The 21,814-nt window shown below is 51.0% G+C and overlaps 5 protein-coding genes across 5 annotated transcripts; 4 read left to right on the forward strand and 1 right to left on the reverse strand.

Moving 5' to 3' along the window:
* Positions 1 to 23: 23 nt before the first annotated feature.
* HO133_008979 (uncharacterized protein) lies at positions 24 to 578 on the forward strand (the record flags this gene model as incomplete). Its single annotated transcript, XM_037299840.1, has 1 exon — positions 24 to 578. The coding sequence occupies one exon, from the start codon at positions 24 to 26 to the stop codon at positions 576 to 578; it is 555 nt and encodes a 184-aa protein (XP_037154666.1).
* A 4,854-nt stretch (positions 579 to 5,432) lies between these two features.
* HO133_008980 (uncharacterized protein) lies at positions 5,433 to 6,142 on the forward strand (the record flags this gene model as incomplete). Its single annotated transcript, XM_037299841.1, has 2 exons — positions 5,433 to 5,928; positions 5,979 to 6,142. The coding sequence occupies 2 exons, from the start codon at positions 5,433 to 5,435 to the stop codon at positions 6,140 to 6,142; spliced, it is 660 nt and encodes a 219-aa protein (XP_037154667.1).
* Positions 6,143 to 8,666: 2,524 nt separating this feature from the next.
* HO133_008981 (uncharacterized protein) lies at positions 8,667 to 10,216 on the reverse strand (the record flags this gene model as incomplete). Its single annotated transcript, XM_037299842.1, has 2 exons — positions 8,667 to 9,890; positions 10,076 to 10,216. The coding sequence occupies 2 exons, from the start codon at positions 10,214 to 10,216 to the stop codon at positions 8,667 to 8,669; spliced, it is 1,365 nt and encodes a 454-aa protein (XP_037154668.1).
* Positions 10,217 to 13,187: 2,971 nt separating this feature from the next.
* On the forward strand, positions 13,188 to 15,016 carry HO133_008982 (uncharacterized protein; the record flags this gene model as incomplete). Its single annotated transcript, XM_037299843.1, has 4 exons — positions 13,188 to 13,487; positions 13,547 to 13,565; positions 13,642 to 14,648; positions 14,717 to 15,016. 4 exons carry the CDS (start codon positions 13,188 to 13,190, stop codon positions 15,014 to 15,016), a joined length of 1,626 nt encoding a protein of 541 aa, XP_037154669.1.
* Positions 15,017 to 17,028: 2,012 nt separating this feature from the next.
* Positions 17,029 to 21,284, forward strand: HO133_008983 (uncharacterized protein; the record flags this gene model as incomplete). Its single annotated transcript, XM_037299844.1, has 6 exons — positions 17,029 to 17,536; positions 17,587 to 18,087; positions 18,144 to 19,138; positions 19,161 to 19,418; positions 19,786 to 19,902; positions 20,622 to 21,284. 6 exons carry the CDS (start codon positions 17,029 to 17,031, stop codon positions 21,282 to 21,284), a joined length of 3,042 nt encoding a protein of 1,013 aa, XP_037154670.1.
* Positions 21,285 to 21,814: the final 530 nt, after the last annotated feature.

A 21,814-nucleotide genomic window follows, 5' to 3' on the forward strand; every position in this document is an offset into this window, starting at 1 on the left:
ATGTCTTGCCACTGGATGCGGAAATGGACGTCCAAGTAGGTACACTTGAGGATGACCCAGAGGTTGACCCAGATATCATGCCACTGGATGCAGAAGTGGACGTCCAAGTAGGTATACTAGATGAGGACCCAGAGATCTTGCTACTGCTGGATGTGGACGTCTCTGTATGCGTGCTGCTCGTGCCGCTGGAAAGACTAGTTGATGGGGTAGAGCTAGAGCTGGACCCAGCTGTCTTTATGGTGACTGGGGTGGAAGTTGATGAGCTGAAACTGGATCCCGTAGATTTTGTGGTGACTGGGGTGGAAGTTGATGAGCTGAAACTGGATCCCGCAGACTTCGTGGTGACTGGGGTGGAAGTTGATGAGCTGAAACTGGATCCCGCAGACTTTGTGGTGACTGGAGTGGAAGTTGATGAGCTAGAACCTATGGTCTTCGACGTTACTGGTGTGAAACCCGAGGAGCTAGAGCCCGAAGTCTTTGTGGTAACCCATGTGGAGCTTGATGAGCTAGATCCTGTAGTCTTTGTATCGGCTGGTGTAGAGCTTGAAGGGCTTGTCCATGAGCCAGTAGTAGAGTGACTTGGGAATTGGCTACTTGTGGAAGCGATAGTCGAATGACTCGTAGATAAGCTGCTTGGGCTGCTTGACGGACCGGTCCATGGGCCAGTAGTTGATTGACGGGTGGACTGGCTGCTAGAAGCGGTAGTCGAATGGCCAGTAGATGGGCTGGTCGATGGGCCAGTCGCTGAGTGGCTAGTGGATTGAGTTGGAGTAGTCTCGGAAGAGCCAGTCGATTGAATGCTGGAATGAGCGGACTGGCTTCTCGTTAGAGAAGTCTCGGAAGAGCTAGTTGACTTGGTGCTGGAATAAATAGGCTGGCTGCTCGTTGGAGTAGTCTCGGAAGAGCTAGTCGATTGAATGCTGGAATGAGCGGACTGGCTCCTCGTTAGAGAAGTCTCGGAAGAGCTAGTTGACTTGGTGCTGGAATAAATAGGCTGACTGCTCATTGGAGAAGTCTTGGGCGAGCTAGTCGATTGAATGCTAGAATGAGCGGACTGTCTGTTCGTTGGAGAAGTCTCGGAAGAGCTAGTTGACTTGGTGCTGACAAGAGTAGGCTGGCTGCTCGTTGGAGAAGTCTTAGGCGAGCTAGTCGATTGAATGCTCGAATGAGTGGATTGGCCGCTTGAAGGAGATGTCTGAGACCAAGTTGATGGTGTCGTAGAATGGCCGCTGCTTGCCGGCGAAGACGACCAGGTTGGAGCAGTAGAAGAAGCGCTGCATTGGGTGGTATGATCAACCGTAACAGTTACGGTGACCGGGCCTTTGCAAGTGGAAGAAGCCGCGGTGGAGCCGGTCCAGCCGGTGGCACTGGTGGTAGTAGCCGTTCTCCAGGAAGCCCAAACGGCGTCCTGGCCACGTTCTTCAACGTTCTGCTCGGCAGCACGTGGAGCCGCAGCGGCTAGTCCCAGAAGGGAAGGGATAATGACGTGAGAACGCATGGCGATGCGAACGTGCGAAGGTTTGGGTGGTAAGAGGCGTTTGCTGGATGGCGTTGTCGTTCTAGCGATGCAGTTTCTATGGTAGAACGGGTCGAATGCTCGTGGAGTGAGAGACTTAGAGGCTGTTGGCTGTGTGATGAGGAAGATAGAGAAGGAACGTGGGCTCGTGAGTCCCTCTTATAGAATCCACGCTTCATGCTGGACGGTTGATACTCGTGCTCGTTTACCGGCCTCACGAGGCGATCCATTGCTTGCAAAGTCTAGCTGGTCTCGTGGACACGTTTTGCAAGAAGTCAAAGAGACTTGAAACAGAGAGACGTTGCCAGGAACCAAAAAGTGTGGAGAACGTGTGCTTTCAGGTACCCACAGTGGCAAAGCCCTATTGAAAGAAGATAAGAATTCGCTGTCCCCACTCCGATCAGCCACCAGGGTTAAAGACCCATTACGGCTGGCGGCTGGAGGCGTCGGAGTGTGGAGAATGTTAAGCATATACAAGACACTTAGAAAGGCATGATGTAAAGTCAAGAGCATATACAAGTCAGTCATACAGTAGTACCCTTGATCTCGACTGCTTCTAGATGCCCCGAACTAGTCGGAGAAGATAATAGAAAAAGATGAGAAGTGCTGATACATTGACATGGACAAACACGAAATGGCTAGAGTCTTTGAGATGAATAGACATGCACCATCGGCCCTGATGCTACTGCCTTCTCCTTGCCAAGACATTCAAGGCTCGCGAGGCGGAAGAAGGCTTGGGCGGAACCATCCGGATGCATCACAAGGCCTCTGAGTACGCCAAGTAACGTTGAAGTCGCAAGTGAGAAGCGAGAGGGCGGAGCGGGTGATTCGGGGAAAGCGATGCTAGCCGGTCTTTGCGCGATGGCCACAAAGTCTAAAGCTACCTTGAGCAAAAGAACTGTGTAGCATGGAGGCTTATCGTTGAGGTACAGTCTCAGTCTTATCGGAAATCATGGATTTGTGGCGTCGAACCTTGCCATTCAAGATATATGGTTTTACCCAAGAAATGTTGACCGCTTATCGAAGCCAAACGTGTTGACTGCGGAGGCAAATATGCAGCGCTCATAGCATCCAAAGCTGCGGTCGTAGATCTCGAGAAGAGTTAGGAAGCGAACCCTTCTACTATGTGAGCCAGAGCTGAAGAGGTTCGAATAGGTATGGGCGGGCTCGGTTGGTTGTACCTGATCAAAGTCAGAGCTACTCGCTGAGGGTTTGATTGATCAGCGCTGGTCATTGGGCTGTTCCGCAGGTATGTGCAGGTACACGTCGAACGATGACATGGCCATATGTGAAGACACTTTCTGGTACCTACAGCCTCGATTTCTCGGATGAGGTCAGTCAAATTCCAGAGCTCACAGTTCGATCAACGTCTTTGCCCCAATAACGGGTTTTCCTTCCAATGCTAAGAAGCACGAGGTTGTGACTCTCGGACCACCGAACGTGGCGAAGTTGAACGGTTCCGATCTTGAATTTAGCGTGTGCAAAAGCCCTTGTAAACCCAAGGCTCGATTTCTTCACTTTACACTCATAAGTCTGAAGAATTTAATTTTGGGCTACTCTACTATTTCGATCCAGGTAGATAATACAAGTAGGAGAAGAGGGAATCTGAATCTGGAACCGCCTCGCGTAAAATCCCAAGCATTCGAATCATATATTTGTTGATAGATTCTTGATAATTCAGCTGTAGTGTAATGGCGGCGATAAGAAAAATATTGTATCTATGGGAATGTTTACGCTTCAAATTGCATTTGTGACGTTGATAATAAAAGGGTTTTTGCATACGCTAAATGCAGTGGATGCCAGCCATGATTTTCGATCCAGATTTTCCACAGACAAACATGCTTTCATCAATGTCGTTGCCACGTGGACGGCTTTGGCCTCGCCATGTTCACGGGGTCACGTGCTGCCTTTTTGTACCACGGCTGACCTGAGCGGCGTGTAAGTGGCAGCCACCCAGGCATGGCATGTTTCAGCTTCGAGCAATTGAGTCAAGAACTAGTAATTGTAAACGACTAGGAATTTTGAACTTCATACTTTGGCATTCTTGGGAATTGCTGGCCAAATTAAGCAGCGTGACTGATGGACTTTGACTGAAGGCTGAATGAGTACCGGCTAGCTTTTCGCATCCCCAAAGTCAGTCGTCTGTACATTTGGATATCGGAAGGCTTTTGAAGATCAGGAGTTTGATGGGGACCCGAGACACTTTGATCGGCTGATTGCTTTACGGAAAGCGGAGGTCTGACCTCGTTAGGATGAGGCTTCTGGAGGCTTTTGCGAAGAGAAGTATTATCCATTTGAACTTTATGAGCCTTTGAACGATCCAGAGAGTGGAGTTGTCGGAAAAGAAGACGCGTAGGGGGGCGGGTGTCCAATAAAGATTTCTCATTCTCCATACAGTCATCGGAGATCTTCTCAGCCTTGTCAGCATTGTGGCACAAGGAGGTGAATACGCCACGAATCAAAAAAAGGTCACGAACGATTCCTACCTTTTTTCTTCTCCATGAGAGAAATCCATGCAATGGTCCGCCTCTGTGAACCATAACGCATTGGTGAAAACACAAGGTCCTCCCGAGTCATGTTACGGCCATGCACCGACGGGCAATGATGCCGCACAACCGACAAAGCAATTCTAACCGATCGAACAACTGATGACAGATCCGCAAGCGTTCATGTCAGTGACCAGCACAATTCACTTTGTGCGTCGCTTTTCGTGTCTTTCAGACTCGGCGCCCGTACAACAAAGCCAGGGTTGCAGTCCTCAAACCTGAAGCAGCAGCATGCATGAGTGTTACCCAGGCGTCCTAACGCATCTTGTTGAGGCAGGAAACGGAAATGCGGCCTGTTTGCCAGCCAGATAAGAGGCATTGAGTGAAGCCAGCGGATGATCGTCCGATAGCTCGTGAAGTATTTGTCAATTTCGGGGAGTGGCCACTGAGCCCACAGAGTCAATCTCAGCAGAGCCCAAGCCTTAGAACGTCAGAATGGTAGAGGTTGTCCTCCTGATGGTGTAGACTGTTACTGCCGTGGCGGAAAGAAAACAAAGGAATGTCGTGTACGCCATTCACCCATTAGGTAATACTTCCGAGATTCTGGTGTCTGCGAAGAAAAAGCCCCTCATATCTTCATTTTGGGCTGTGAAATGGTCGGGCATGGGATAGATTAAAGAGTGGTCTTACTGGAATTTTTTATACTTGGCGAAATTTTCAATGGCCGGGAGGAGCCCCGGAGGATCCCCGGTCTTCTGATCACCCTGCCGCACTAGAGCCTAGTAGGTATACTCTCCTAACATCCCGCCGCCAGCGAAGATGGAAGGTATTAAATATATACCCCACGCGTCCATGGTCAACGTGGGGGCGAAGCGTGCAAAGATGCAGCTCTATTGGTCCTGTACTGATGTGACTCCCGCTCGGACCTCAAGGGTCCAGATGTCGAAGATGATTCCCTTTGTTCTTTGTTTGCGATTATGACTTCCGGAGAAAGGAGAAGGTGGCAGCAAGGTCTTATCAAAGGCGCCGTGGCTTGCAGACACGTACTCCACAGAAGGCGATCCTGGATGCATACTACGCCATCTGACTCTTCCATTCGCTATCCTCTCTCCCTGTCATCGAGCTGGTACCCTTTCTGCGGCATCCTCTTCGGAGAGTTTTACAGGCGAGACAGGCCTGAAATCTGGTTGGCGTTCCTACGCTAGACTCCGTCTGGACGAGCACACAACTAACAATCCATCCCGCAAGGGAAGAAAAAAAAGTTGGGATGGGTGAAAATACCGGGACCACGCAAAAAACCACTCAGCAACACAACCCCCAGCTGTCGACTCATATCCTCTAATTTTCAGAGCTATATCAATCCCTCCTTTACCGCTCTTCCTGCCCCTTCTTCTTCTCCTTCTTCTTTCTCTTCTTCTCTTTCTTTCACCATGCCAGATTCTACCTCCTCACATCCACCCAGAAACCGTCCAGATGCCACGGAAACCTCAGGACAGTCCTCCCATCAGCCCGCCTCCTCCTCCCAACTCGCCGGTCTTAAGATAAGACTTCACAAATCTCTACGCCAGTTCCCGGACTTTCCTTCTCCCGGCATCTTATTTGAAGACATCCTACCTCTCTTCAGTGATCCTACCCTCCACCAAGACCTCATCCATGCTCTCGAGCTCCACATCAAGACCAATTACGCTCCAGGGCAAAGACCGGATATTATTGTGGGCTTAGAGGCAAGGGGCTGGCTGTTCGGCCCAAGCTTAGCGCTACGCCTTGGAGCTGGATTTGTGCCTGTCAGGAAACAGGGCAAGCTGCCGGGACCTACAGAAACCGCAAGCTATGAGAAAGAGTACGGGCAAGACTTCTTCCAGATACAGGCGGATGCGATCAAACAGGGACAGCTGGTACTCATTGTAGACGACATCATTGCTACTGGTACGGTTACGCTCCTAAGCAAAACGTTCGTTGGTTGATAGATACCACAGGTGGCTCCGCTGCAGCAGCTGGATCACTGGTTGAGAGGTTGGGTGGTGTACTGCTGGGCTACGTTTTCGTACTCGAACTTGACTTCCTGAAAGGCCGCGAGAAGCTCAATGCTCCCGTCTACACTTTGCTCTCAAGCCAGGAGGACAAGTCTGGAAAGACTTGAAGCCGATTGAATCCCGCGGAGATCTCACAATATCTGTTCCGTTGGAAGACATGCCATGCTACGTCACCTGCCTGCTGGATTTGCCGATGGCAGCTTTTATCGCCGCACCTTTTCATGAAGCTGCTCCACATACATTATCGGACAAGTGACCAACAAAAGGATTCGTCATCGCGGGAACCACAAAAGCTATCCCATCCAAAACGGACCTCCACAATCGTTCTACAGAGAGTATTAGCAAGATCATTGCGAAGTCATCTAGACCGATTCTCTCTCTTTGGAACCCCTTTCTGACAATATATCGGAACTTGCGTGCTACATTGCATTGCATTGCGATACTCGCTCAGCGCGGCCTTGCACTTTACCTCTTTATCAGAATGATCAACAGTGAGATGCCCTTATCGGACTCCAGGGCTGCAGAACATTGAACCAGGTTCAAGAAAGGCACAGGTACCGACCGCATGGCCTGAGTCTCGGTCCCAGCTACCCCTTGAAGCTACCCCGACTGAAGAATGGCTCGACCAGGCACCTTTATGCAATGAAGAATACCTACGTATTCATCGTCGGATCCGACCCGGGCGAAATTATGGCTGCCACACCTCAAAAAGCATTTCTGTTTGTTCAATAGATATTAATATAGAATACTATCTCGGCTCCTCGTGAAGTCCACTTCCCCCAGATTCATTCCTGTCCTCTTATCCCCTTCGATTGCGTACAAATATAAATGCTACAGTATTGTAGAGTACTATCAAAATCCCTATCTCCTCAGCCCCACGAGATAAGCGAGACCTCCCAAAAACCCACTTACCCACCCCCCCTTTTCTCTCCCGTCCCCCCCGAACTGTCACACCACACGACCCAAGACATGCAGTCCCCATCCCGCCAAATCTCCACCCGATCCGTCTCTCCGGACCCGGCACACCCTTCGGCAAGCGAATTTGGGCAAATCGGACCCCAACAACCTGAGCCTCGACCCTGACACCAGAGCCTGCCTCGGCAAACAAATGGCAAGTCGGTGCAATCAGCACCAAAGAGAGACGCCTGTCCTCGCACGCCCCCATCCCCCAACCAAACACCCACCCACCCACCACGACGCCAAGTTGACTAATCTCCCGAAATAAAAGCAAAAACATCCCACAGCCGCTGGACCCTACGTACGTGCGTCCCACAACCCGACACCCCCACTATCGAAGTAATTAGGTACCTACCTACCTACCTACCTACCTGACCAAACAAAATCCCCACCCCCACCAGTCCCAAGCACTCATCACCCCCACCGTCATCTACCCTGCCCCGCCGGCAGCATCGGCTCCAAGACCTCGCTCTGCATCTCCGCCGTCCACGTCGCTGGGCAAGATGACGATTGTGCCTGACGGACACGGAGGAATTGTGCGGCGATGAAGGCGGGGTACGGGGGCTATTTTAGAGGGGGTGGGGTGGAGTGTGAGATGGCGTGTATGGCGTTACCGTGAAGGGACGGAGGTTCAAGGGGCGAAGAGAGGAGAAGGAGAAGGAGAGGGCATCGATGAAAGGAAATGCTACACAAACAACAACGGTTTCAAACCCCCATACTGCCGGATCAGGGCAAAAGTTCCAGATATCGCAGAGAGAGGCAACATTCACCAAAAAGCTGCTCTCCAGAACCGACCATCCATCCTCGAAACATTATGGCGTCTCAAGACGGAAGCGACAGCCTGCTTGCAACTCCCAGGCCAACAGATCCCCCCAAAGATCCCAACCCGTGTCAACTCATCCCCCAACCACTCGCACGTCATCCATTCCATCCATTCCGTCCCGTCGCCTCTCCGCCTCTCCCACCCGACTGATTCCCACCCCGTCCCCGTCCCTGTCCCTATCCACCAGTCCCACCCCTGCCAGCGGAAGCATCCGCCTTCCAGTCGCCCGCCCTCCGCGACCCGGCCGCGCCCGTATCTCTCCCGCCTGTAGCCCATCACGCACGCTCCCCGTCAGCGCGGCGCTGAAAAAAAAAGGACCATACGAACGCCGACGCAGCTGAGTAGATTGGATGCGCTGGGCGTCGGGGTTTGGATCTCTGGTATGGCGGCGTTTTGGATTCTGGGCCGGAGAATGGTGTGGAATTGGGGGGTCGGGTGGGGTGGGGTGTTTGTGTTTGTGTTTGTGGGTACGGATGTGAATTGAGATGAGATGTGAGAGGTTGGATGAGAGACTTGGAGCAGGGAGGGCGGAGGCATGCTTTTATGGTTTAGGGTTGCGGTTGGAGGAGAGATAGATGTGTTTGGCAAACCGACTGCGGAAGAAAAGGTAAAAGAGAGCTCTTGTGAAAGGTCAGGATTGGTGGGGGACTGGTGTGAGGCAGCTGATGTTGAGTGATTTAGCAGTGGAGAGAGTCATTGACGTCGCTTGTGCAATTGCAAGCCATCACGAGATGATTGAAAAGGGTCGGATCGTGTGAAACGTGAAGATATGCTTGCTTATTGGATGCATTGGTATCGTCGGAATGTAAAGGCCAAGGCCATGAAAGCCATAGGGTATCAATCACCAAAAGTCAAACTCTCGCTCCTTGCGTTCTCAATTCGCATTCCCTGATCAACACAGCTGCCTGCTCCGGCCCATAACCAATGAACACTGGACCCGTGAAGAGCATGCGTGGTTTGTCATCCCCAGGCTCATGTGTCCCGTGACCAGTAGCAATCCTGGCCGTATCCCCAACATGTGCATCGCGGGCTTCGGCCTGGGCGCCCTTGGGTGTAGGAGTCGAAGCGTTCTCACCTAGGTTCAAATGTGGAATTGTGGTGGGGACGGAGATCCCCCAAGGCCGGCTTGGGGACTCTCCGACTCTGATCTCTTTTAGCGGTCTGTCAAAGTGCCCTTCCCTGTCATTCGACCCCGAAAGATGTGTCTTGGTGTCATTCGGTATGTCTGCGCCCTCATGTACCACATCGACATTATGTGCCCAACTCTCCACCTTCCGCATTGACTTCGTATCCAGAGCCGCATCGTCCTCTTCATCGTCCTCTTTACTGGGCAGTAGTGGCTGGTGCTTCACACCCAATCCTTTGATCATGTTGGCCAGATTCCCATATTTGGCGTCCAGCTCTCGAATGGTCTGTGAGTTGCTCTGATATCGCCTCACACATACTTCATGACTTCGCGGGATCTCGTGCTTGTGATTCTCGAAAAATTCTGCAATCTCCTCGGGAGAGCGTTCGTCGAGCATACGTATAGGACACTTGGAAATCGATCCCGAAGTCGATGGTGGAGGAGATTCGTGTCTCTGGTGGACGTCCTCATGAGGGGCACGAGCGAAATGCTCTTGGGTATGTGGTGGCGTAGGTAGCGAGTCAGGTCGTGGAATCACTGAAGACTCGACCTTGATAGTCTTCTGTTCGCCCAAATGAGACATCGCAGCGAATGGGCACTCGGCGTTCTCTGAGATCTTCTGATCTACAGCAGGGTGGCCTTTAGGCATTGCATCTTGCTTGGGGGGTTCCTCCGCGAAATCTCGGGTCCGCTGTTCATGTAACTTTTGAGCGTTGTAACGACGCCATAAAGGTCCTTTCCCATCAGTGACTGTCTTCCAAGCTTCCACGCCGTCTGCAATTGCCACGGCGTTTTCTTGGTCTTCTATCCCCATAAAGGTCTGTTCCTCTCCAGATTTTGAGCTTGAGTGGTGGCGTCTTGGCCCCGAATAGCGGTCCTGCTTTTCCTGGAGCTGATCTGGAGAGCCATCCGCAGATAGAGGTCCGTCGAATCGGGTCAAGTACTGAGCCTATAGCATTAGAACCAGTCAGCAGTCGCAAATACAAGGCAACCAGGTAGAACGAAACCATTGTGGATGCTCAGAAATTATCGGTATATTGTCGATCACCGTCACATTAGTGACTCTAGATCTAGAGCTATCGTGTAACATCATAGCAAGGCGGATAAAACGAGAAAATGAGGGGACGAAGATACCTCTGCTTGGACGCGAGCAAGTCGTCGCTCAAGCTCTGTGTTCTTGTTTGCCAGCTCCTGGACCTGTTGTAGCATCGCACCGAAACCTGTAGCCAGCCTTACTAAAAGCTGGCTATGCTCTTCGTCGTGTGAATTAACCATGGCAGTGAATCCAAACAGAGGTGTGTAGATAGTGGGATGATGAAGATTCTCTTGTGGAGCAGGGCGCGACTTCTCTATCGAATTGTCTTTGGGCCGACTTGTCTCCGGCGCTAGAGTACTCGTAGCGGATGATCTCCCGATGAGCTCGGATCTCCTTCTTCATTCTCATCTCAGCCAGCATCTTGCTCTGCAAAGAGGATGTTTCCGAAAGATATTTCGTAGGTACATCATTGAACGTCGGCCTGTGGCACAGCGGCAAGACCTATCTCAACGGAGACTTTTCACTTATACACACTCGGAGCCAATACCGAAGGCAGGCTGGCAGCAACCATGCGCGCTTTGGAACTTCCACTGACTACTGAAAGCCCCCTCGCAAGTAGGCAGCGCAATGAAAGTGACGAAGAATTCAAGGCCTCCTAGCGGAAAAACCTTTCCCCCTTGGAAGGACATCTCCCTTTCTCTTCGTCTTGATCATTTCCTGCCTAATCAAAATAACTATCTTGTACGGGGGAAGAAAATAAAAAGCACCGCAACACCATTGTACCCGCGCCATTAGGAATCGAACCTAATACGAACTAAATACCTCTCACAACAGGGGAAGGACCCTGGCAATAATGGTTGGTCAGCAATTGCTCTCGCAGACTCATCGCCTCGCTCATCAGCATTCATGAACCAGCGTCATAAATTCTCAGTCAACTCGGGCCGGAAACGTGAAGTCTGTTGCCGTATGTTTCAGCATTCTGCTGACTTTTCGTCTACGTGGAGCTGGCAGCTCATTGTTGTGATAGCACTCAAAGGAGCCAATATGACTCGCTCAGACACCGTGCGAGTCCGAACCACAAGAATGCGTCCTAGCGTATGTTCACCACTGGTCTATTGTTATTTTTCTCTTCTTCTTCACATTGACCCAGCACTGATCATCTTTGACAAAATAATAGATCGTAAGTCCCTCTTCCTTCCGTCATCCTCCGACCCCGACTCCGAATTTGCCAAAGGCTTGATGTCCTCACCCAGCTACCGACGCTACGAGAGCACTAGGGCCATCTACGAACCCATACCCCATTAACATCTCAGGCGGCTCGGTACATTCCACACTGAGAGTGCTAGTCCGGGTTCCGATTCGTTCGAGCTATTTCATGCTATGGACTTGTGCATTAGTCTTCGCGCTAGAGTATCCGTTCACAAAGAGCCTGAAGCCTTGGTTTGGGCTCGGCTATGTAGCAACGGAGCTGGTAGATGAGTGTCATCTGCCCTTTGCTATAACTGCCGAAAGAACCGGTACCAAACTGGAATACAGAGCCATTCAACCTCAGAACCGGGGATTTGACGTGTCGAGCCCTTGGTAACGAAAGCAATGCAAGGTTTTCGGGTTGCTGGGCTCCTTACTTGTATGGCATGAACTTCGTCAATATATTTCCTTATTCTCGGGAACGAAGCACATGTCGAGGTCATGCCCCACAATATCGGGACCCAGTACGAACGAAGGGGCCCCTGATCAGCCGTTGAAGTACTGAGTTACTTACTATCATCATGCACTTGGGAAAATTGGGTCCGACGTCAGCTTCTTTCGTAGGATGCTCAGAGGGTAGCAGAGCTTCCAAACAGAGAACAACCTGTAAACGAGGTGGCTCGACCAGGTTCAGAGCGCTCCAAAGAATTGCATACACTGGTATGAGGTCCTGCTCCCTTTTCGCTGTGTACCTGACCGTCGGCGCTTGCTGGTGCCTAAGCGTAGCGCCAGGATCTGGACATGCAATAGCGCCGACTTGCACTCATGCGTGCATATCAATCCCATCACACTCTCTCCTACACAGGAAAGTCTTGCCTAATTCTCGACGGTTAGTGGTTTGAATCTTTTGCATGCAAGAAGATTGCTTTTTTCGGTGATGTGTTACGCATCCAGTTAGGCATTGATACGTATGCTGCAAGTCTTTGGCTAAAGAAAAGGTCGATCGCGCCCCTTTCAGATGCTGTTATCTCCCATCTGTTGTCCGATCCGCACCGCTTGCGCATCTGTCAACTGCACATCTGTGGGGTTCATTAAACCTCAACGTCTCTGCATGCGGATGGCGGTGCGGCGTTCCCCACAAACCTGGCGGTCGTTGCGCAAGTGCCTCCTCTAGACGCTGTCCATTCAAGTTCTCCAGTATCTCACAGGCTGCTGTGCATCGCTCCATACCTTGTACCACTCTCAAGGCTATGTTTTTGCCAACGCACTCGAATACCTAAGTATCATGTCGAAACTGATTCAAATTTCGTCTGGGTGCAAAACTAACAAGTCTGTGCGTTGTGACGGGCATATTGCGGGGAAACTGCATGTCAAATTATCCTGCATGCTTGTTCAATATGCAACTTGTGGGTTTCAGTGCTCCAGCATTTCGGTAATTCCGTCTGGTTGGTGCGCAAGACTGGTTAGCTCAACGATTTCCATCTCCCCACATTGGCAGGGGAGGTGGTTTGACTTCCGTTTTGCCAGCGTTCTCGAAGTTCACAAATTGGGTCCTTACTGGAAAGGGAAATATTTCAAACGACTATACTTTTCGATCGACGTCGCAAGATAGATGAGAAACTCAATCTCAACGGCCAACGCGCAATTGAGATTCTCTCGTGCTTTAGCTGGCCACTACCCTACGGTATTGTTTGCGCGATGTACCTGTCAGTCTTCCCTAATATCCGTCATGAGATTCAGAAGTGATGGACACCGCACGGCCAATCCGTTCAGCCCGTGTCCCGAGCGGATCTACACGCACTGAACAGTATTCGATATCTGACTGCAAGCGACATGGAAAGGTTCCTTACTAGCGATCCTTAATCCAATTTTCTATATAATTAAGACTTTCCGCCTACGGATAGATCCCAAAAGATTAGAACCAGGGTCGGTGAGAACCTTCTGCGCATAGATCTGTTAGATATTTACGGCTGTCTCGGCGAGTTTCGTGTCCAAGTGGCCGCCATAAATATCCGACACGATATGGACACAACATTCAAAGATGAAGTTCTACCTAATGCATCCATCAGCGAGATGAATAATATGCATTCCACCCCTTTGACGTCACAAAGCAAGGCTTCTACTCCTAATCGTGGGCTCAAATCACCCGCATCAGAGACCTCGACATCGATGACCCCCACGATCGTTCCAAAAGCCAAAAGACGTGGACTTCTGAGTCAATTAACGCTGATTTCTGAATTGGAAAATTCGAAAGAGTACAGCAGAAGCATCAAATGGCTCATCACCTTCACCGTGTCAGCAGGAGCTGCAGTCATTACCACTGTAATATTCTAAACGCCTTTTGCCTCCAAGGAGAACATGGAATACTAACCTACCTCCAGGGCGAAAACATCTTCTACCGTAAGTGCTTAGCTCACCAATATCAACAAGCAAACTGCACGGCTATCTCTTGACTAATGTATACATCATACTTTAGCTTCATTGCAAGATACAGCATCGGACCTCCACACCAGTCTCAACCTAGCAGACTTGACCCTTTCCCTCTCCAAAATTGGCATAGCGTTCTGCCCCCTCTGGTGGTCTCCCTTTTCAGAGCACTTAGGCCGGCGCACAGTTTACATTGTCTCCTTTTTTCTTTTTGTGCTGTGGAGTGTACTAGCCGCAATTTCAAAAAATATCGGCATGCTTCTCGCCATGCGGTTTTTGAGTGCTAGCGCTGCCTCATCCTTCCAATCAGTGGGTGCGGGTACTGTTGCAGATATGTGGGAGCCCAAGGAACGCGGTGCTGCAATGGGTATCTATTATATGGGAAACCTGGGTGTGGGCTTGGTGCTGGGCCCGCTGCTCGGTGGAATACTGACAGAAACGTGGGGATGGAGGGCCACGCAGTGGTTTTTGGCAATCTACGGAGGCGTCGTCTTGGTCCTTATCATTTTCAATCTGCCCGAAACCTCGCCCAGGCAGACAATCATTACCGTCCGACTCGAAAGATCTCGCAGCAACTCACAGACTACTGAAAATGAGCCTGCTCCTCCAACAACACGCTTCAATCGAGGCGTTGTCGGCGACATTCTGATCGGACCCTTCCACGCATTAGAATACCTCCGCTTTCCCGCCATAACAATTACAATCTACATCGCCAGCATAGCCTTTGGTACTACCGGCCTGCTCAACATTTCCTACCAATCCACCTTCTCGCGTCCGCCTTACTCGTTATCGCCAACAGTCGTAGGGTGCATTTACATACCCATCGGCGTCGGGTGCCTTTTGGGAAGTGTTTATGGAGGCAAATGGAGCGATTCGATCATGGCGCGGGAAGCGAGGAACGCGGGAAGGTACAGAAATGAGAGCGAAGGCGGGGGCTTGATCTACAGGCCGGAAGACAGGGTAAGAGAGAATGCGTGGCTGGGCGTTGGGGTGTTTGCCTCATTGTTGATTTGGTACGGATGGGTGGTGCAGCAGGGTGTCGTTTGGTGGGTTCCCGTGAGTCCCCCTTTCCCCCCCTCTACCCCTGTGCCTCACATTGACGACCAGCTAATAACTCACACCAGATGATCGCTGGCTTCCTCTTCGGCGCCTCCAGCATGATACTCTTCGGTCTCGTCACCACCATGGTCACCGAGCTCCTCCCCAACAAACCCGCCTCCGGCGTCGCGCTCAACTCCATGGGTCGCAACCTGTTCGCCTGCGTCGGTTTTGCCATCGCGCAGCCGCTGATTGACGTCATGGGTAATGGGTGGTTGTTCACTGCTGCGGGGACCGTGATGCTGGTGACGGGAACGTTGGCGGTAGAAGGGTTGAGGAGGTATGGAGCAGGTTGGAGGGAGGGGATGAGTGGGAGGATTCCTTGATGTTTGAATTTGGAGGTGGGGAGGGATCAGATAGGTGATCATACTTCCAAAAAATCTGCTGTTGTTGGTAAGGTATGCGCTGATGCACTACTCGAAAGAGAATTCCATATTACGGTCGCAGAAAACCACAGGCAGCAGATGAAGCACCAATACGCTTACCTCCTGATAACGAAGCCGCCTGAGCCAGCTTCCAGGACGGCAACGTTGGCATTCATTGACGGGCGCGCATCTTACACATTACAAACTCTCCGTTACTGCAGTTCACTTACTCAACTACCTCAGCCCTTACCTTGAAGTCTAGCTACACCTCCACACCGGCCCCCCACCCCAGCAAACTGAACAACCCATCCCCTTCCCCCTCCCCATCTGCTCCTCGCTCAACTTCCAACCCATCCGCCTTATTCCCGAACGCCTCTGTACTAACCGCCGGCAGAGCAATACAAATACCCTCAAACACCGCCTCCGGAATCCTGACGCACTCACACAACCTCGCCTCCCCACTCGTGTCCCCCTCTCCCCTGATCCATATCCAGAGCCAAATCGACAAGGTCAGAACATGCCTTGGATACATCATCCGCTGACTCCCGCCCACTCTACCAATGTCGTGGACGGAGCCCCGAGCGGTGATTACCCGGTCGAGTTTGCGCGGATGCGGTGGGAGATTTGGGCGAGGTTTGTGGGGGGCGAGGAGGCGAGGGTGGGGATGCTGGTTGTGGGTCGGCTGCAGATGATGCCGTATGCGTTTTGCTGTTAAGGCAGCTGGTGTCGGAGCAGGGGACGGAGATCTAATGCTTGCCTAGACTTTTTGTTCGGTGCGAGATTTTCTTTTGTGGGATCATTAGTATTCCTTTTCCTTCCTGTACGATCCGCCCTTAGATGGGATCTCTTATTACTTATTCTTCTTACCATTACCCAATCCTCTCGCGCAGTCGCGTCCGTCATCGCCTCCATTCATCTTTTGCCCTCGCATTTCTGGCTTCCAAGCTGCCGTGACAGCCGTCCAAATGACTGCCGACAGCACATCACTGGTCAAGATCCAACTCACGCCTCAGCGTCAGGTAGATGGGAATCCCGCGACCCGATGCCAGCGCCTTCAATCCTTTCAGCTTCATGGTAACGGAGATGAAAACATGCGTAACCATCTACGGCAGTGGCAGTGGCCCTGGCGTCTTCGCATTCTCGACCTCCATTCCGCTTTCATCTTTACCAGCTACGCGCTTTCGCCCATCGTTCTCGGCACTCTGATATATACTCACCACCTCCTCCGGAATAACGGCATACTCAGCAATTTTCTCCAAACCCCGCTTTCGGATTCAGCAGCACTCTCAACCTAGTACCATTCATCCCAGCTTGTACGATGTTTTGGCTGCAATAGTGACGACTGAACAACCTTGAGCTCCACTTCTGATGCTCAAGGGACTTTCAATCTTGACTGCTGTAAGATTACCTCGTCACAACATCGAGTCTCGAAACAGCCCCATCTCACTCATGGTCATTCATAGGGATAGGTTAAGGTAGGTAACCATCAAGATTATGTGGCCACCTATGAGGTCTCATTAAGCATCATGAAGCTTTAGTGGGGGAATGATTTGATAGGTAAGGTAAGGTAGAGTAAGGTACTGCCCAATGATGTGCCAGTGAGCCTTCCGAAGGCTTAGCGGGAACTGCGCATCTGGAACCCGGCTAAAAAGCTTCCATCGTAGGGAAGCTACACCTAAAATAGCAAAGCTGGCGCTAAATCCCGGCTCCGTTGATGAGCCCGCTACATCCGCTAAACCCTTTCTAGAAAGACTTGACGAGGGAGGGGGGGGCAATGACTACTTTATATAGCTATCGTTGCAAGGCAGAAAGCAGAAGCACTGCCCGCCGCAAATCGAGCCTACGTGCTGTAAGACGCATCAAATATAAATGTATACCTATATCCTCTAGGAGCCACCACACATAAGAGTATGCGCATATCTACATCTTCTCTCTAATCACGAAGAGCATTAAAAAGAATCGAGATACAAACGATGCCCACTTCAAAAGCGACGGCAACCGAGAAGAATGGCCTTCCCACTCCACCCAACGATTCGCCCCCACCTCCAGCCTACACACAGGGCGAATACCACTCTGAGGTGCCTGATATTACTGCAGCCTTCTCCAATCTCAACCTAACCCCTTCCCCCAAACCAACCCCTGACGTCTGTATCGCACATCTCAAGCTCCTCGAAGCCTTTCATCAGCTTCGTGAGGATGTTGCCTTTGAAGATGGTCGTTTCGGCATTAACGATGCTTTCGCCGATGCTGGCGAATCCGACCGGGAACGCGCCGAACTACTGACAAAGATCCGCGAGAAGCGCTGGCAAGTCTACGTTCACAAGGCTTCCAAACGATTCGAACGATGGTGGACCACATGCGTTGAAACCAACGACGAGACCAAAAGGCTTCTTGGCCAGAGCAAGATCCCCATTGTCTTCAGTCAAAGCCCAGATGCTGGTCAGCGGTTGGAATGGAGCAAAGACCATTTGCCTCCTCTTGGTGAGTCTTGTGGAGAGATATGGTCCATGTAAATGTACTAATCTCAGTAGATGTGATCATGGTTTGGCATGCATACATGCTCAACCCAAGAGATTTTCTCGAAGACTGCCTCCGTCAAGGAAAGATGAAATTTTGGAGAGCTGGCTTGCCATGGGCGGTCATCGACCCCTGCATCGATAACAATACCTTCGAATACAGCGCAACACAGGCAGCGATGGAAAGCTTCGAGGATTCGACAGGCTATAGATGGAACAGTCTAAATGATCACCCCAATGCCACTATCGAATGTCCATTTTGCAGACGAAAACTGTATCTGCCGCGGACAAGATGGGATTCGCAACGTGCATGGACAAGAACAAGCTCACGGAAAGACGCCGAACTCTACGGAGAATTGACCGCGGCAGGAGTTGCAGATAAGAGCTTTGAAGTCCAGTGCCAATGCGGCATCGTCATCGATCACGAAATGCACAGAACTCAAAAGTTCCGAAGAGACATACAGGCACTGCGTAATCTGGATGTCCCAATGCCCGGCACGATCTTGAACGAAACTGGTGTGTATTCTCTTTTTTCGGGCAGGAATCTACTTTAAGCACTCACGCAATTTCAGGCATTGTAGAGGCGTCCGTTGCTTCTTTATTTCCGAATCGTCTCATTGACGGACCCAGGAAATTACTATACACCAAGCTAGAAGCACTCACTCTCCCTCGGAATCCCCCCAACAAGAAGATGACCGACATTCGCAGAGAGATCGAAACTTTTCTAAAAGACAAGGCCTACATCAAGAGTACAAATAGCAGCACTAGCCACGTCCTTAAACGCGCAGAGAAAATCGCGATTCGCCGCATGATGTCTCGCTACTGGGACAATTCTTCTCCTTTTGCTCTCGACCTCGTCGGCGCTGTCATCCGTCAATGTTCATTCATTGAGAAAATGCACTCAATCGACTGGATTCACTCACCAGCGGCCACCTCCACCATGGCTCGTCTCATCCAGAAGTACACTCGCTACATTGACATAATCGCCTCTCACCCAAGTCACACCGCGGTCCCTACTCTCGACGTTGACCTGGCATGGCACACGCACCAGCTTTCTCCACCCTACTACTACGCCTACACAGTAGCCAAAACCGAACGCTTTATCGACCACGACGACAAGATCGAAGAAACGATCTTGTCTGACGCTTTCGAATGGACGAGTAAAATCTATCAGAAAACCTACAACGAGCTCTACTCAGAGTGCACATGCTGGTACTGCGAAGCTATCCGAGAATCCCACACGTCTTCGGTCAAACGCGTATTTGGAGGCAACAAGGCTATCGAGTCTCAACTCGACCGCCTCCACGCCGGGAACAAAGACCCCAACACATCCCCCCACATATCCGCCCATAGTGCAATCAAAGCGGAAAAGGACGTCAGCCGAGGCATACGTGACGCCAACGTGAAAGCCAAACTCGAGCGCGACTATCAAAAAGCTTGCAACCATGCCCGCAAGAAGGGCCGCACGCCGCCCACCAGAGATCAGTACAGTGGTCCTGATTCCGCAATGGCGTATGGGTACCCGATATACATGCCCTACTATGCGCCGTACATGGGCGATCCATGTGTTAACAGTGGACTTTATGCAGCGAATCCCGGATGTGCGAATTTCACGGCAGGCGCTCCTGGCAACTGTTGCGCGGGCGCTTGCGGAGGTAGTGTCGCGGCTGGGTCCTGTGGTGGAGGCGGATCTGGGGGTTGTGCTGGGGGTGCAACCGGGGGTGCAGCCGGGGGATGTGGTGGGAGCAGTGGTGGGGGGTGTGGAGGAGGCGGGGGCGGAGGATGTGGCGGTGGCTGCGGCGGTGGTGGTTGATGATCTGGGAGAGATTGAGATCTACAGTTCAGGAGTTGGGGGGACGCGTCTTGATGATGGGGCCTTGGAATGCTCATTGCGCTTTTGCATGGGGGCGTTCAATTGGCGCGCAATTTAGGGATTCATGCCCCCCTATCAGGCCCAATAGAAAGTTCCTATCCATCCGCTCTCCGGACATCTCAGGAGATAGCTCTAGGTATCTAGTCACTCCCTGCAGGGTCGCCTTCCGGAAGTAGGTAGGGTTATAGTGGATCCCAGCGCTGTTCAGGATTATCACCGATCTCAGTACAAAATATCTCATCATCTAGTGGGGCCAAGACATCGCATGATGACTCAACAATGAGTATGGTCAGACAGAAACTCTCAAATGTCATCGGTCGACTGAATCTTGATTCTTTTAGGAGTATCAAGCAAAACAGCAGCACACGGCACCATCAGCGCCAAATCATGCGATACGCCAGATCGACTTCACTCAGTCTTCTAGCGAGCTGATCCTGGCGAAACTGGATTCAACCTGTGTGAAGGGACATACCATTTCCACGTGCAGGATGCCAGACATGCAAGACCCGGCGGATTCAAGGCAAGCCACTCGCGGCATTTAATCTTACACTGAGGTAGCTAACCCCTCGCCGCAGTGTGATGGGGCCTAGCCAGTATGTCATGGATGTATGAAATCTCAGTGGTTTTGCTATGGTAGGAGAGTTGGACAAGCTTGCTCCGTGGTTCAACATCGAAAACTCATACGCAAGCGGTCGGAAATAGGGATGCGTAATGACTGACATTTGACCCCTATGACAGTGATGTGACGGTTAAACGTTTGACCTGACAGATGACAGCGCTAACCGTATACAGTAGGTGTCTAACCGTGAAAGATACAAGGCTAACAAAGACGGGCGTAGTAGATAGAGGCTTGGCGTTATAAATCCCTAGCTCGGTAAGATATCACTAGTGATACTGGATTTCAACCCTAAATACCTCTGAATTCTACCGTTTACCTCGAATCTCACGCTTTACCTTACTACAAGCCTTTTGCAGTGCGGTCATTTGGCTATATATGACTGTCAGATAACCGAGTAGGTCTGACCTGACGTCACGTGTCATATGACAAATCCGCATCCCTAGTATAGACGCAGCACCATCCATCGTGGAGGCTCCTATGAATCCAGTACGTTGTTCGGCGAGCATGGCTTGGCTTGAGTACGATAGCATCGTTGTACGAATTGCCAACGTTCGTCAGCGGTTATCCACGATTGTCAAGGAGACAACTTGCCCACAGCGCACATCTCATGAGCTCATTTCAATTGCCGAGGAGCTCAATAGAGAGGCGCGAGACATTGATACCGCGTTGCAAGACTGGACAACCCAATTCCCAAGCCCCTGGTGTTACCAACGACACACTCTGTCAGACCTTCATCCGTGGCCCATGAGAGATTTCTATTCCCCAGTAGTCTACAGCTACTCAACCCCTGCATACGCAGCCCTCTGGAATCAATATTCCGCTACGAGAATGCTTATCAATAGTACACGCTTGAGGGCACTTGAACTCAGTCGCCCGAGTTTAGACGACTTCGCTTATGAGCACCGTTTGGAATGTCTCTCCCATATTGAAATCATGACCAATGACCTAGCATCTGGCGTACCCTTCTGTCTTCAAAGATTCAAGGTCACAGACAGTCCCAACTCATCCTCTCATCAAGATTCGATCAGGTTGAACACGAACGAGGATATCAAGCCATATTTGGCTGGTCTGATAATATGGCCTCTGAATATTGCTTCGAGCCTTGGAGATGTGGATGTCAAGCGCGGGTCGTGGTTCAGGTCTGAGCTCGCACGTCTTGGGAGAGTAGTAGGCTCCGGAATTCTCGAATGTGCCGAGACTGATCAGTGGCTTAAACCTTGACGAATAGTAGATTACGATCATATCGAGGATCACTGATTAGACTCCGCAAGTCTCCGTGGTGACCAAGTATATATACTCGCCGGAGCCTGGCTACTGTCGCAAATCACGCGTCTCGTATCGTTGCTTGGGATTGTTACACCTGTGGTTTCTTATGTTGGTTTATGGTTAGTAGCAATAACAGATGGATTAGAGCGTTACGGAGCTATTGGTATAGACCTTTTACTACCTTCAGTACATAAAGTGAATGGTATAGGCTCGCAGCACGCTAGAAAGGTGAGAACCAACAGTATGTCAACATTTTCCATTACCTAGTCAAGGCGTTTACTGCAACATCGTCAAACCCGAAGAACAAATTTGCACAGTCCTTCGTGCCTAAAGACCTCTCATTATGGCTATGGCGCTCGATCTCATCATGATGAAATTTGAGTCTCCAAAGTACGCAGCCTTCGTTCAACGGTCGCAATGTTCTTCTTACAAGCGCCAACTTCGGACTGGGCTTCGAGACCGCTCAAAAGTTTATTCATCTTGGT

This window comes from Letharia lupina, assembly GCF_014066315.1.
Source record: "Letharia lupina isolate WasteWater1 chromosome Unknown contig_6, whole genome shotgun sequence".
In the NCBI taxonomy this organism is placed as follows: Eukaryota; Fungi; Ascomycota; class Lecanoromycetes; order Lecanorales; family Parmeliaceae; genus Letharia; species Letharia lupina.